The following is a 16,578-nucleotide window of genomic DNA, read 5'->3' as shown; positions in this document are numbered from 1 at the left end:
TCCAGAGTGTGATGTCACTCCCTTGTGTCCTGGCTAACCCATTACACCAGCATCTGTCACATGGAAAAGAGGGTGTACAGAAGGAGAGAAAGAGCTACAAATAGAAATAAAGTTGTGATTTTGTTGTTTGTTTTTTTTTTGGTAGTGTATATTTCTGGACCTTTAGCTTTGATACAGTTTATCCATTAAAGCTTTAAATATTTTATGAATGAGAGTGACTCAGAAAAAGTGTGAATGTGTGTGGTGTGCTGGGAGGATGTGCTGGAGATAGAAGTCCTTTGTTTCTTTTTTTTTTTTTTTTTTCTGTTTTTTGGTGTCTATACAGTAAAGTGTTAAAAATAGTGTTACAGAAAAATGAGAACTCAAGTCATCTTTGTGACTCATACATCTAATATGACCGAGCAATCACATAAGGTAAACTTAATGACCATACATGTAGAATATCCCAACATGCAACACATTACACCTCAGTTAAATTACAAGTTCCACCTAGACAGCTCAAGAATGTAATCTCAATTTTTGTGAGAACTACATTTAAAACAAGGTGAATTGTTAAAGAAAATATCATTTATTAACTATTGTATTCTCAGAATTGGTATATTTATCACTGTGCATAATTGTTGTGGTAAAGGTAATACCAAGTACAAGAAAGATTCAACAGTATCTATCCGATACTGTTTCTGAGTTATGTGTCTTTTTAGATGATAATAAAAAAAAATACTTTATAAAGCAAATGCTTTCAAAGTATTAATCTGCTTAATATTTGATTCATGGTTTTTCTTGATATTGTTTCACAGTTGTTATTAATTTGTCACCAAGGCAAAAGTATTTTAGAGTTTAATTGAAGTTAGAAGGCTTGGGAGTGTTTATGAAAATGAATGATTAAAGCATTATCAATATTCGATATGTTAAGAATATGGGTTGCTGAGACTCCCAGGAAAAGCAACCTACCGGCGCCCTCTAGTGATAGGAACACTTGTAGTGCTCTTTGAAGAGAGAATAAAATACATGTACTATATAAAAACAGATTATATGGTGACGATGCTCATCAAAGTCTTAAAACTTAAGATATTTTGAAGACACCAGTGTTCATCTACAAGCTTTAATGTTCTGCTGCTGTGGGTAATTTTAAATACAGGTGCATCTGAATATTTTAGAAAAGTTTGGTTATTTCAGTAATTCAGATCAAAATGTGAAAATCCTAAATGGATTCATTACACACAAAGTAATATATTTCAAATGTTTATTTTTCATTTTGGGTCACATCTTATAAAAACAATACATTTCTTTTTCTGAAGAACCTATAATTATGTAGAATATATACATAACTTTTGTATGTATTTTTTAATACTTTTTGTAATGGTTTTTGGATAACAGAAATGATGGCCTACTGACAAGCATGTCCATGCACTGTACAATTCATGCACTCAATACTTGGGCAAGGGTCTGTTTGCATGAACTGGATCAGTGATCACTGGATCACCATGGCATGTAGGTGATCAGCCTGTAGCTCTGCTGAAGTGTTGATGAAGCCCGGGTTGCTTTAATTATGGCTTTTAGCTTGTCTGCATTGTTGGCTCTGATGTTGCTCAACCTCCATACACGTTTACTGGCAAGTCCAGCGCAGTGACACCATAGTAGTGGCAGGTAGTGGTACCTGTTTGGAACATGGAATCAGCTGGAGTGGGAGAATTCACTTGAAATCAGCATCTCCATAAGGCTTGTCCGCAAGCCAAAGCATTAAGTTTTCCAATTGTTTCTGGTACGTCACATTGAACCGTGAGCCGCTTGGATTCTGTGCCTCTCCACTCATCCTCCAGACTCTGGGACTTTGATTTCCAAATGAAAGGTACAATTTAATTTAATTCTGCAGCAGTAATTTTGCATGGCCTACCCTGCTTGTGGAGGTTGTCAATTACTGTCTGTTGTGCAACTTTTAAGTTGGCAATCTTATTATTGGGTAAGCAAAAAAAAAAAATAGCCATAACATTTCTTAACAAGTATAAAAAAAAAAAAAAAACATATATCAAGTATTTCACCAAATAACTCACATCCAATTTTTGTTTGTCCCACCAGCATGAGTTTGTGCGTCGGGATCGATCGCCGCGCATTCTCATTGACCTCATCCAGAGGACCAAGGATGCAGTGCGGGAGCTGGACAACCTGCAGTACCGCAAGATGAAGAAGATTCTCTATCAGGAGAAGCACAATGGGCCCATGGGGGAAAGCCAAGAAGAGGAGGAGGTGAGTAGAACAAGGTCGAATATAAGGAACTGATGGAGCGTGACTGGAAATACGATCAGAGTAAAGAATATATAAAAACAAGCTTTACTTTCAGGTCAAAACGTTTTATATGAAACATTAAATCCAGTTGAGTTTTAAATCTTATAACATAAGTTATAGATTGTGGAAAAAAAGTTTTTTACCAAAAACAAAATGGTAAAAGTTGGCTGATAAATAGATTGATAATGATTAAGGCGTTGAGCTTCAGCAGGCACAATCTACATAAAAGTAAAACATTTTTCCTTTTCAACATTGTTTTTTTTTTTAAGTTAAAATTATTTAGTTGTTTGGTCCTCTCTACTGTTTTTAAATAAAACAAAATCCTCTTTACTCTCAAGAAGTGTACTGCTTAATTTATATTTGAAATGAGAAGTGAGTATTCTTCACAATTTATTTGTCAAATTGAAAATGTGACAAAGCTAGGGGGCATAGAAAGTGGCTGTTGGAGAAGGTAAGGAAACATACTGAGTCATACAGATGGAGAAGCCAGATGATTTGTTTGGTTCAAAGTGGCCAAAAACATTAAAATTCTAGTCAGTAGTTTAACAGTAGTCCCACATGACATTTCAGCTAAAAATGCCCTTCCCTCTGCAACCACTTTGGCTGACCATGACTTCAGATGTCCCTCAGCTGACCTGGTCTAAGGCATAGTGAACCGGCATGGTAAACTCGTAACCACACTAGTGTTAACCTACACCATATGATGCAGGCCAGAGCAGTCACCGGAGCTCACCGCAACAAGACACCCAGAGAGATTGAAGCTTGTTACAGAAGAACGTCTGTTTTATGTAAAAGATTGAAACACATTTTTTTTTTTTTTTTTTTTGGACTTGACTACATTTTCATGTCGTTCTAAGGCAGGTAGATACAAAGTTTACTTCCTTTGTCTATCAGGTGGATAGGCTTCTAATCTGAATAAGACCCATTTTCTGTTAAATCAGGTCTGACAAATAAAGCTGTTTAAGTGAATTTATCTAACATATAAGTAATTTAACGGTACAAGGTGGTCATTATTGAAGTGATATAGTGATGGCACTCATTAACGTCTTTTTGTGTGCCCCCGTGTTTGTGAACATTTGTGGTCCCAGCAGGACAGCGAGGCAGCCAGCTGTAAGATGAACAGTGTGGGCAGCAACCACTCCATCCCCAGCACCTCAGTCAGCACAGGTAGCCAGAGCAGCAGCGTGAACAGCATGCAGGAGGTGTTGGATGACGGCTGCTCCGATATGACCATGATGCACCCCCAGGACTACAGCAGCACGTTGGAGTCCTCTGCACACACCAAAAAGGTAAAGGTCAGGGCTGATGATGGGATGGTGTTTGGGACTAGATGACAAAAAAATCACCTTTTCAAAGTGTGTGCACTTTTTTGAAGTCCCCGAAATCTTTTTCGAGGTGAGCTCATTAAACTAAACCAACTTATGAACTGGAGAAATTTCTAATCACCATTAAGAAGCGAAATCTGATCACAGTGAAGTTTATAGTGACACATTATTAACTGAATTAATATTTGAAGTAAAAACAAAGATTAGGAATTAGTGTGATGCTAGTCATGCAATTACTTCCTTTTCTTGTGATGATACTTTTTCACGTTCTTAATAAAGAGGAAACTTGTTTCTACAAACATCCTCCAGTTTTTCTCACATCTTTTAACAAGTATGCATAATCCCCTCCCCTCGAAACCATGGAAACCATCGACACAGTTACTGTTTACGGATTTCTTCAAGTTCATCGCTGACATCGTTCACACTTAGAGAACAAAGCCTCTGCATTCCCGCGAGCTGCACATGCACTGCTTTTTACCCTTTCAACTGTCGTTTTGCCTGCATACAGGGTTCACACAGGTCAACACAATGTCGGCCATTCTCCCCCGAATACCCACCATTACTTAAAAGGCAGGAAGCAGAGGTCTGCCACGTCTGTCAACTCTCTTCTTTCAGTTGCTGTTTGTGATTTGACAGCACATGAATAATCTTGTCACCTAATGAGCAGACAGCCAGTTTGGTGTTCTATGTTCAGGGGCTGAGCTGAAAGTGACACACATTTTGTATCAGACATTGATGAAGTTTCCTCAAATGAATCAGTCCCCGGGTCCCACGAAATATTCAGAGTTTAAAGAGTTAATATTTCACCATGTTTCATAAGGTTTTATAAGGGTGGTTTTTATCTTTACTCTTGTTTTATTTGTTCCATTTAAGGTTTTTAAGGGAGGATCAATCTTAGAGGAAAAGACTTTGACAGGATCATATGTATAGTGGGAGTTTGTTAGACTCTTGTATTAAAAATTGATCAACTTTATCAAAAGTGCTGTCTATGTGTAAAACAGTAGCTTACTCTTAAAGAGCACATAAATTACGAAGAATTTACAATGTTTAGATTTTGTGCATGTTCCATTTATTTGTACATCAGGAGGGTTGCAATTCTCCCTCACATAAAAATGTTTGACCCAAGAAACACAAAAACCTTTACCACTGTCATCAAAAACGACGTGTCCAGTAGTGGAGCCTGATGGTCGGCAGCTAAACTCACAAAAAAAGTATAACACTGCAGAATACTGCAAAAGTACAGTTTTTTTTTCTTTCTCTTGTCCTTTCAGGGTGCAGTAAACTCATGAAAGCAATTTGCCTTCTCTTCTTTTTGCGTTTTTCACAGGACCATCAATATAACTGGGATGATGGGATCCACAGAGACCATCGGCCGGAGCCAAGGCATGCCTCCTCTGACAAAAGCAGCCAGGCCTCGAACTACAAGAGCAAAACCGGCTTTGCCACCATCAAGTCTGCTTCACTTGTAAAAAGAAATCAAAATCTTTCCTTTTTTAGATGTTTTTTTTCCACAAAGGTTTTTTTATTTGCCTCAGGGTTTTAGAATCAATCATTTCTAGAGCTTTCACCTTGAAAGCTGGGTTACTTTGAAAACCCAAACAGAACGTCTGACTCTTTCTACCACAAGACAAAATTTCAGTGTTACGCTTACGCTGCAGCTGCATAGCAAGGCACAGAGGGGCATTCTTTTGTTAGTCTCTGTTAAGACCTGTCTGTGGATGTGCAGGGAGAACAGCTGCGTCTGTGCATTAGTTCTCCACACATGCTTGAACAATCTCATGTTTAAGCAGCAGATCAGGTCAGAATTCTGCTTTCAGCCACCAGTTTCTCTTCGAGTACTTTTACTCTATCTGGATTTTTTTCTTCCACACATTTAGCTTCTTTATCTGCTCCCTCTGTGTTGTCCTCCTGTACAACACCTCAGATTATCCCTCCCTACTTTTCCCATTTCCATTCCCTCCTTTATTATAGATCAGTCTTAGATGTGACTCAATATTTTGTTATAAGGGTGGGAGGTTTCTTTCTTTCTTTCTCTCTTTCTTTCTCTTTCTCTCTCTCTTTCTTCTCCTTCACCCTCCCTGTCTGTTGTCATGGAAACCAGCTCTAGTAACTAGATAGTAATAGTTATGTGACTGTGTGTGCGTTCCCCCGTTCCTGACCCACTGGTTTTAATTCTGGTGTCCGATCTTAAATCAGACATCTGACGGTACGAGCAGAGAAAGACGGCGAAGCATGTGTTAGCTTATGCAGGTGTCCTCGTGTCGTCCTTGACCACAGTCCACAAACCAGCCATAGAACAAGGCCAAGCACTGAATGCGTTGTTTGCCATGCACCATTTTTAAATCCTATCTTTGTGTTTCACCTTTTTTTTTTTTTTTACTCTGCAATGATATCAACAATTTTGGGATTGATAAGGGTCCATCTGCACATCTGCAAGTCTCACATTAAAACTTTATGAACTGAGGCCAAAGTAACTGCAATCAAATGAAAAGATCTTGTCTGAAATAGAGAAATTAATAGTTCTGGTTTTGAGGAAGACATTTTTATGCTGACATGCCATGTCTTTGTTGTCACAAAGACAAGTAGCTCTATTTTTGTATATGTAAGATAAAAAAAATCCATTCTGCTTTTCTATAATTTTCTATCAAAGAAAACCAGAAGATAAAATTTTGTTAAGGCAGTTTAGAACATTTTTGACCCAGTCAGCACTGAGGTTGTTAAAAGTTTTGGTTCTTGCACCTTAGGTGTCTCTGTATGCGTAATTGAAGCAGCCTGTTTTGAAATGAGGCTGCATCCTGTAAAGCTCAGTACCGTTGTAGTGCCACAGCACCGGTGGTGCCCGCCGGCACTGAAAGAGATGACATCATCCTTTTCCTGCCGAGCACGGATTGGCCTCAACTCGCTAAGACTGGAAGCAGGTAGACAAAGAAAACCAGCTAGAGACACATACGGTGTCTGTTTCCCATATGGTGGGAAGCAGATTGCCAGAAAGAAACTACTGTAGAGGTGTTATAAAATAAGAAAAGGTGATAACAAAATGAATAATGTTGTCCATTCTAAAAATGTAAGGGCTAATTAACATTGTTTTTAATCGATTTGTCAATAGAGACAGATGTTTAAGAAATGAAAGGGTGAGTGAAATGATAGTGCATCATGACCGTATCAGCTAAACACAGGGAAGACACAGATGGCAGATTGTCACTGAGGTGAGGAGGGGAGATAAACAGGTGAGACAAAAGAGCAGCGCTGATTGAATTAGGAGCAAAGGAGGAGGGAGAAACTATACCCTGTGCTTTTATTTTGACATTATCTATAGAGTCAGAATTATGAGAGAAAGTGACAGTAATCCAGTCTGAGGAAAAGGACAGATAAAATGGATTTCAGAGAGCAACAGAAATAAGAGTGCAGAATTTGAAATCTTACAGAGATGAGAAGAGAAGGAAACTGCAAAAAGATGGCTGCAAAGTGAGAAGTGTTAAGACATAGGTGAAAACAGAAAAGATTTGGTGAGGGAACAGATTGAAGATGGTTTAAGAAATGGCATCGTTGTGAAATGTTTCGCTCTGCACCTTCAGATCAGGGCTGCAGCCTGATAGCCTTTGTGACTCCGGCTGATTGCAGTAACGTAAAAGACGCATTGAAACATCCATAATTCCTACCAGGTCCTTATGCCAACTGGTAAAGTCTATAGCTTAAAGAAATAGATTGAATAGGTGTTTGCATTGAAGAGATATTGTAGTCTGCAGTGCTTTATAAAGGTTTTCATTTCCTTTAAACCTTTTCACATTTGTCATGTTCCAATCACAAATGTCTATGTATTTTAATTGGATTTTATGTAAAATACTGATATAAAGTACTGCATACCTGTGAAGGGTGGAAAAATTATATATGGCTTGACATCTTTTTTACAAATAAAAATCTTAAACTGTGCATTTGTATTCAGGCCCTTCTAATCTGAATTAAACAAAATGTAGTTCAATCAATTGCCTTCATATGTCACACGATTAGTATAGACATTAGGAGTCCACCTGTGTGTAAATGCATCTCAGCACAAATCCAACTGTGCTGTGAATGGTCAGGGATCAAGAACGTACCAAGTCTAAGCGGATGGATCTAGCAAGAAGAGTGTTTGTCAAACAAGCAGCCATAACCCCTTATTGAAACTCTGGAGGTAAGATGCGAGAATCAGTCAACAATGCAACTATATGAGTTCTTGAAAGAGTGGGAATCCTGGAAGAAAACCTGATGGAATTTACCAATGACTGGAGACTGGGGCACAGGAAAATTACCCTAAACATACAGGTACAATAGATGCATTAGTTTAGATCAACATATATTTATGTTAAAATGTCCTAGTCAAAGTCCAGACGTGAATCCAGTTAAGAATTAAAATCAGCTTTATTGTCCAAGATTGCGTGCACAGACAGGGAATTCAACTTCAGTTTTCAGAGCTCACTGTATACCAACAGTAAATCTAAATGTGTGACAGGATTTTTATAAATTGCTGTTCAGAGATAGCCCCCCAATCTGACTGAGCTTAAGCTGTTCTGCAAAGAAAAAAGGGAAAAATGTGTCTCTAAAAGTGCAAAGCTTATAGTGAGATGACCCAAAACCCTTGCAACTTGACTCACTGACCAATTACATATGCACGGCACACTTTTTAGATTTCTGTTTGTAAAAAGTTTTGCACCCATGAATAGTTTTCTTTCCGATTCATAATGACCTTACAATGTAATACGATTTTTCTGTCTCCAAAAATCCTGCTAAAAACACTGAAGTTGGTAGGTGTAATGTGAGAAAAGTGTGAGGTGTACAGGCAAAGCTCTGTAGTTATAAAATAGCAAAAGTAAAAATTAAAACACTTTTCAAAGGTAAATATTGTGTCAGAAGTTGCAAATAGGAAAACAGGATGCTAAACAGTGGTCTGTAGAGGCCTTTTGCTTCCCCTTTTCGACCAGATGACTTCACCATATGCCACTATACATCTGAAGCAGCATTTGGGTGTTTTCCTTGCTTCACTTTAAATACTGCCAGTGTTCATGTGGAGAGCAAATGGAAAGCTCAAATTGTATTTCTTAAAGGACTATTGTTCCAAACAAAAATGTTTAGGGAATGCTTGTGTTAGTCCTTCTGTTGTGACTATAACTGGCCACATCAGTGAACAGAAAAACATTCCAGAGCCCCTTATACTGCAAAATAAGCACAGTTTAGCTTCTGGATTCCCACTGATCACTCTAACCTCCTGGTCCTGAACCCTCAATATGATCTTTTTTTTAGACCCACACCCTTGTGTGAAAGAGGCCACCACATGACGTGACTTGGCTCTTTATGGCTTTGAAGCAAGTGACCAGGATTGGGTTGCTCTATTACAGTAGGGGTATTGATTCAACACAGATTAAGGTGGAGAGCTCAGAGTTCACATTTTCCCAACCCTCCCTTATTGTTTTCCTCCAAATTTGTACTTATTTTATTTTTTTAGGTTTCTTTTATAATTAATTTCCTTTTTTGTAGTTTTTGTTATTCTCCATTTGTGTTTTTTCTTCACAACGTCCTTCCCTCATTACTCAGCCTGCTCTCTGCTGAACCCCCCTCCTCTAACTTCTCTCACTCTTTCTAAATGAGGTATTCATGTGACCCACCTGCTGTCCGCCGCTTAGTGTTAGCCGTACTAAAAAGCCGCTCTGTCCTCTTGTTGGCCCGCGGAGTCTGCCTGCCTCATTCACATTTCACACGTCTGCTTTGGCCACTGCATGCCCAGGGTGCGAACCAAAGAAGAGGAGGGGGCCTCGTCGTCCTGTAAAGGTTGGGAAGGCGGGGGGGGGGGGGGGGGTCTCCGGGTAGCATCGGAGCTCAGGCAGGGTTGTGTCGGGCATAGGATGCTGCACAAGGTTCCTGGATGCTGGTGCACTTGGCTAAAGTCGCCATCATGTTTGGCCGGAAAAGTTCGGGTGGAAGTTATGAGAAAATGCGGAGTGAATACTACCTAGACATGGAGAACCCTTTCTGTCCTCAGGTTTGTGGGTCACGTACAGGTTTTGGTTTAAAAATCAAAGATGTTTATGGCAAAGTGTTAAGAATAGTGGACGGTATCTTATCCTGTAGATTTTTAACCTTCGAAGGTTTGCCTTTTTAGGTTGCCTAATCTGTGCTGTGAACGTGTGTGAGCAGTAGTCAGAGGAAAGGGCTGTTTTTAGAGATCTGCCAGTGAATTTGTCTATAGGTTGTTAATCTCACTAAACAAAAGAAGCAGTGGCTAGCAATTTTTTGTTGTCATCAGATATTCTTGTCTTTACAACATACGTTTGTAGTTTTATGCTCTTTTGTTTGCATGGAATAAGTTTGATTGTTTTATAGACCCCCCCCCCCCCACCCACCCCCCCAAAAAAAACACAGATTTATCACAATTCAGATTTGCTAACTTCTTTCCCAACAGGTGACCAAACAGATCCACGAGCATGAGCAGGAGAGTGAACTGCGGGAGCAGATGTCAGGGTACAAGCGCATGCGACGGCAGCACCAGAAGCAGCTCATTGCCCTGGAGAACAAGCTGAAGGCCGAGATGGATGAGCACCGGCTTAAACTGCAGAAGGAGGTGGAGACGCAGGCCAACAATGCCTACATCGAGCTGGAGAAGCTGGCAAAACGCCACGCAGTGCAAACTGAGAAGGAGGTGGGCATAAATACACTAATTCCACTTATTTTACTAGCAGTTAAGCTGATTGACATGTTTCCGGCAAAAGGTAGCCAAAGAAGCTAAAGTAGAAGTGCCATTTATTTTAAATACTGCTCCAAAGCTACTGAAGGAACTATTCGTAGTTTAAACCAACATTAAATCTTTTAGAAGAAAACTGTAAGAACTTAACACACTACTGCCTCCTAATGACACATATGATGAGGCAGAAGAGCAGGACTGGGTCGCAGTATGTTACTCTCTGACAAACACGCTGCATATCTTCATGATTAGCACACAGCCAGCAAGGAGATAATATAATCTGTTCATATAAACAAACATGTAGGTCTCAGCAACTCGACCAACTTAGTTTATCACAAGAAGCAGCATGCCTGTGACATGTGAGGATTTTATACCCCAAAACTATAGACAAGCAGTCCAATTTAGAATTGCTTGTCTACAGCTTATGTCTTTTTGTTTTATCATTATTTACAGAAGCACATTTGCTAATTTCCACCTTTTTTTAAAGGGTAAATTTTCAGAGGCTAAATTCAAATATATATTTAACTTCTCTTGACATTGATTTAATAACCAAATATTTCAGTTAAAAGTGATATGAAATATTAAATTGTAAAATATGTTGTTCTCGTGATCTTTTTTTGGAGGGGAGGGGTTAAAATAATAGAATCTGCTTTTTTCTTTTGCCTCAAATATTTTTTGTTAAAATCTATTAATAGGAATATTTTTTCGTGTGTGTGTGTATATACATTACATCTACAATCAACACAGTAATCTAAACGTGCCTGTTTTCTTCCAGATGAAGACAGCACTCGCAGACGAGAAGAAGTTCCAGCAGCAGATCGTGGCCCAGCAGAAAAAAGAGCTCACCACTTTTCTGGATAATCAGAAGAAGCAGTACAAACTCTGCAAGGAGAAGATTAAGGAGGTTTGCCTTGCTTGTTCTCCTTTGTACGCCTCTCTCATGTGTGACACACCGTCCTATCTACTGTTTACTGTTGAGTCAACCCTCCTACACTCTAACATGAACATTCAAAGCCTCCAAAGTGGAAGTTTTGTTGAATCACTCAGCCTACTTACTATGTACACATTTATATGCACACAAACGAGGAGAAATATAAATCCATATTCACGTGTAGAATTGTTATGCCTCCACAACCCCGAAATGAAGTCTGGAAAGTGTTCCTAAGGGCTGGGAGTGTATCGCATTGTGTTTTCAGTTGCCAGATAAGTGACCAAAATTAGGTCAGCACTGTTAAAGGAAAGCATCACTGGCAGGAAGAGATATTTCCCACAAACTGAGGGTTACAACAGAATTAGAGACTCCAGAGAGACGGGATCAGGCTTCAGTGTTAAGTGCATTACTGTGAGTGGTAGATTACCTCCAAGCCCAAAAATAAAGAATATGAACTGTTTGACGCCAAAATAAGAGGTTAGCTGGAGTTTGCAATAAGCCCTACTAACAAATTTCAATATGAACTTGTATGATTGTGATTCTCTACATTCAAAACATTCTTTTGTAAACACCTGTCTCTTTAGACTACATTTGCTTTTCCCATGTCCTCTTATACTCCAGGTCAGAAAGCTGATTTCCAACATTCTTATTTTTCCAAGCGATGTATGAGCTCTGTGACCACAGTCGCCTCTCTGTTTCCCCGTTTTTCACAGGAGATGAATGAGGACCACAGCACACCCAAGAAGGAGAAGCAGGAGCGTTTGTCCAAGCACAAGGAGAACATGCAACATTCCCAGGCTGAGGAGGAGGCCCATCTTCTGGCCCAGCAGAGGGTTTTCTATGAAAGGAACTGCCGCGCCTTTAAGCGCAAAGTCATGATTAAAAGACACGATGTGGAGCAGGAACAGATCCGTGAGGTGCGGAAGATCTACATCCTAAATACACCCGCAGATCAGTTAAACGTTCATCACGCTACGACTGTCCTCTTCATTAGTTTTATTGTTGTTTTTTAAAGTGGTCAGTGAAGGTTCAACATAAAATGGTGTGTTTCTGCTGTAAAGCACTCATTGTTTAATAAGTAGATTAATGAGCAAAGCTAGCCAACTATGTCATAATCTAGAAAGCCGTTGGGTCTGTAAAATCTGGTCAGGTTTTGGTGCCCAAAAGCTTCTCGTGGGAAAATAAACACACTCACGAAGAGTTTAAATGAGGGAACAGAGTCAGGATTTATGGTGCAATGCTGTTTTTCAGAGGCCAATTAATTAAGGTACTGTTGCAGGCCTCTAATTTCAATGTGTTTATGTTTACTTTATCCCACACCATGTATTTTTAGGTATTTTTATTACCATATAGTCATTTTGCTTTGCTTTGAGTGTTTTAAAGGGTGCCTTTACATTTATTTATTATCTGAAAAGTCAAAAAAGGTTAAAGTTCTCCTTTGAAGGCATCTTCAAAACTGCTGCGACAGACCACAACAGGAGATCCTTCCACTCCTAAACCTCTATAATGACTCTTTGACAAACTCCACGATGAGTGTTGCTTCGACACTCTTTTATAATACTTCTTTAATTAGTTTTTCAATATTAATGATGTATAGTAAAATTCGGTTAAATTAAATTCATCACTTGTTTTCTTTTCTCTGAAATAGGAGTTAAATAAGAAGAAGACCCAAAAGGAGATGGAGCACGCTATGCTGATCCGCCACGATGAGTCCACCCAGGAACTAGAGCAGCGGCAGCTGAAGACCCTCCAGAAGCTGCGGATGGACCTGATCCGCCTGCAGCACCAGACAGAGCTGGAGAACCAGATTGAATACAACAACAGACGGGAGCGAGAACTCCACCGCAAACATGTGTTGGAGCTCCGGCAGCAGCCCAAGAACCTCAAAGTGAGTCATCTCACAGGCAAAATCTTTCAGTCATTATTGTGCTGGATATTGTCTGGTGGAAAATAGGAATTTTGGGTTACTGGGTTTTACCTCCAAAATGGCGCAAGCTACAAGCAACATCTTTTTTCCACCTTGATTTCTGAACAGCCAGTGATGCAACTTAAATGCAATGAATTAAAAGGGCAAATGGTGCAAGAACACAACGTGTATCTTGAGAACTTCTTTTTATTTTCATTTGATTTTGTGTTCCACAGGGCCTCTCACAATTCAGTGCATAATGGATAAACTCAAAGATTATTATTCTACTTTTTAATCCGTCTTTTCGTGTTCTTTATTTCTCTGTCGGACACTGAACTGTTCATCAGGTTTTGGAGCTTCAGATCAAGAAGCAGTTCCAGGACACATGTAAGGTGCAGACCAAGCAGTACAAGGCCCTACGCCACCACCAGATGGAAGTTACGCCCAAGGCTGAGCACAAGACGGTGCTCAAGGCCCTGAAGGACGAGCAGACACGCAAGTTGGCCATCCTGGCTGAGCAGTACGAGCAGAGCATCAATGAGATGATGGCCTCACAGGCGGTAAGTAGAGAGATTTTAAAAATCTTTTTTTATCTAGACAAATGTTGGATTCTTTAAATGAAGGAGGACATATTTGGTTGCCATATATTCTGTCTCACCTCATTTATTTTCTCCAACTCCTTATCCTCCCCTCTCTGTCAACTTTATGTCCTAACTCTCCCTGTCACCGTGCTTTCATCCCTGGCTCCTCTCCATCTCTGCCCCCTTCGCGCGTCTCTCCACCTCTTTTTGTCCCTTTGTCCCTCTCTCCTCTTGCGGTCCACGGTCGGCTGTGTCAGCTGCGTCTGGACGAGGCCCAGGAAGCCGAGTGCCAGGCCCTGAGGCAGCAGCTGCAGCAGGAGATGGAGCTGCTCAATGCCTACCAGAGCAAGATCAAGATGCAGACCGAAGCGCAGCACGAGCGCGAGCAGCAGAAGCTCGAGCAGAAGGTGTCGCTGCGCCGGGCTCACTTGGAACAAAAGGTGTGCTGCAGAAAATACTTGAATTTAAAGCTGCCTTAGGTTTCAGTCGTACTTCGCTGTGTTTAGTGGTATTTATTTGTGGCCATTTTAAGTCAAATAAACGAAATCTGCGACACTTACTGCTAAAGTACTTAAAGCTGAAAGTTTGTTCAAATGCCTCCCATTAACTGTTTCCTGTTTTTTTCTGATGGCACCTGAAAAGCCTGAAGACTAAACACAAGATCTCAAATCAAATGTTGTTTAAGTGAATTTAAAAAACAGATGCTACTGGAACTGCAGGTGGCATTCATTGTAGCGTGCACCTCCCACTTCTCGATGGTCTGTTTGGGTTTTCTTCAGAGCCATATTTTGTCATAAGGGAGCCCACAAGGCTCTCTGTGAGTGGACACAATTTGTTGTGATTGTAGAAATTTGATTTGTGGTGTGCATGTGCAGAATCTTTCCTATTTACCTCTAATGCAGAGAATTCATCTTAGATTCAAAGCAGACTCAGAATCAACACTACAGTAAGTACATCCGTGTCCAGAGGTGTGCCTGAATTAGCAAAAAGGCTCAAGAAAAAAACAACTTTAGAGTTATTGGTCATTTAGATGCAAACCTGACTTCATTTGATTGTTGAGCCAGTTAGAGGTGACTGCATCTGAGGAAAGTCTGTCATAAAGTTACATCTCTGGTTGTAGAGTTTCACATCCATTTCTGCTCGGTAACAGCTCTTCTCTTGGGAATTTCAAAAGCTTTCACTGTATTCTATGTAAAAGACCAACACAAAGCACAGCCTAATTTTGATGTACAAAGAAAAAGATGCAGGGTTTTCAATGTTTTGTTTTTTACTAATTAAAATCTAAAAAGGGTGGCATGCATATGTGTTTAGTCCTGTTTATACTCCTAAATAAAATCCAGTGGAACCAATTGGCTCCAGAAGTCACACAAATAGTAAATTCAGTCCACCTGTGTGTAATTTCAACTCGGTTTAAATTAAGGAGCGGCAGAAAGAAAGCCTTTGATGAAAGAGAGTTGTAAGAGGCCGTGAAGTGGGACATAGCAAACATGCAAAATAATGTGCTCAGGTCTGATATAGCCTTTTATCCAACACGCATGATGCTATGTGGTGGAGAAACCTACACTTCACGTCACCCTGAACGCCATGCCCACTGTGAAACAGCACTGACACCATGCTGAGGAGATGGTTTGTTTTCTGAGCTGGTGGGAAGATGAATGAGGCTTAACACAATACAGAGACAACCTGTCAGAGGCTGCAAATGCAGCTATATGTGCTTGCCACACTTTTCAGATTTTGAGCTGTAAAACATTTTCAAACTATGTATCATTTTTGTTTCACAATTGTGCACTGCTTTCTTGGTTTCTTGTGTTCTGTCACACGAAATTCCAAACATATACATAGACATTTCGTGTAATAAATGTAAAGAAGTTAAAGGGATATGAAAAACTGTGGCCTTACACAACCTTTCATTTAATTTACAACTGGGAACATCCGGATGCAGATTTTCTTTCACGTCAGCAGCCATTGTGAACCTGAAATGTGACCCAGAAAGACATTCACATGTTTGCAGAGACATTCACACAGACAGCTTTCCTTCACCACAGGTGGTGCTGACAGTGGCACGACTTCCTGCTGGGTGCAGACAACCATTCTCTCCCGCAGTTATAAGTGCCACTGTAACCAACGCCATTGTGTTGTTTTACAACTTTTTTAATTGCAAGTTTTTCTTGATGTTTTATTCTGGTGGTTTGACCACATGTTAACATTAGATGTACCTGAAGTCCCTCCAGACTGTTTATTTTTACCCTAATTCAAAGGAACTGCAGCAGGTGTACAGTTCTAGGCTCTTAGCTGTTATACGTTTGTTCAGTTTTGACATTTTTAACAGTATTTGTCCCATAATGCGGTTATGAGATCCTCCTAGACACATCTTTAATGTGACTGCCATGTAAATCAGTGACATGAGATAAAACGGAGGAGGTGTACGTATCCTTTCAAACTGACCTACGTCATCGCAACAGTCGAGTGAGTAGACAGCACTCCGACAACAAAGGGTGGACCGTTTGAAATGCCGCCCTCATCCAGTTCTGCTGGGTCCAATGTAGTCTGTGCCACCTGTGGTTGTTTGTTGCCATCTGCTGGTAGCAGCCAGGTTTGCAAAACTGTATGAAGATGATGTCATGGTTTCTGAAGTGCTATTGTGCTCAGGTTCGGTTCATGGTCAGAGTCTGGAGTTTTCTGTGCATGCTCAGTAGTTAACCAGGTTGCCGTATTGCACCAGGCAGTGTGTTAGTCTATACCGGTGGATGTGTGTATCGAGCAGATGTGTGTGTTCGACTATAAGCTCCACAACTTTACCGCAAAGTCTGCAGCTATTTACAGTTATCATAGTTCTTGGT

The 16,578-nt window shown here is 40.1% G+C and overlaps 1 protein-coding gene across 6 annotated transcripts in view; it reads left to right on the top strand.

Moving 5' to 3' along the window:
* Positions 1 to 16,578, top strand: part of taok3a (TAO kinase 3a) — a 78,375-nt gene that overhangs the window by 59,184 nt on the left and 2,613 nt on the right. For 4 of the 6 annotated variants that reach the window (XM_047381705.1, XM_047381707.1, XM_047381709.1 and 1 more), the window contains 9 exons: positions 2,077 to 2,244; positions 3,372 to 3,572; positions 4,936 to 5,073; positions 10,042 to 10,278; positions 11,096 to 11,224; positions 11,965 to 12,168; positions 12,900 to 13,139; positions 13,505 to 13,717; positions 13,996 to 14,178. In XM_047381705.1, coding sequence (XP_047237661.1) covers positions 2,077 to 2,244; positions 3,372 to 3,572; positions 4,936 to 5,073; positions 10,042 to 10,278; positions 11,096 to 11,224; positions 11,965 to 12,168; positions 12,900 to 13,139; positions 13,505 to 13,717; positions 13,996 to 14,178 — 1,713 coding nt within the window. Of the gene's footprint in view, positions 1 to 2,076; positions 2,245 to 3,371; positions 3,573 to 4,935; positions 5,074 to 9,454; positions 9,622 to 10,041; positions 10,279 to 11,095; positions 11,225 to 11,964; positions 12,169 to 12,899; positions 13,140 to 13,504; positions 13,718 to 13,995; positions 14,179 to 16,578 lie in introns of those variants that run through there. The other 2 variants (XM_047381710.1, XM_047381711.1) reach the window with 2 other exon arrangements.

The sequence above is a fragment of the Girardinichthys multiradiatus genome, chromosome 12 (assembly GCF_021462225.1).
Source record: "Girardinichthys multiradiatus isolate DD_20200921_A chromosome 12, DD_fGirMul_XY1, whole genome shotgun sequence".
Taxonomy (NCBI): Eukaryota; Metazoa; Chordata; class Actinopteri; order Cyprinodontiformes; family Goodeidae; genus Girardinichthys; species Girardinichthys multiradiatus.
Note: the sequence above shows the minus strand (reverse complement) of the source record. Positions and strands in the feature narration are given on the sequence as shown.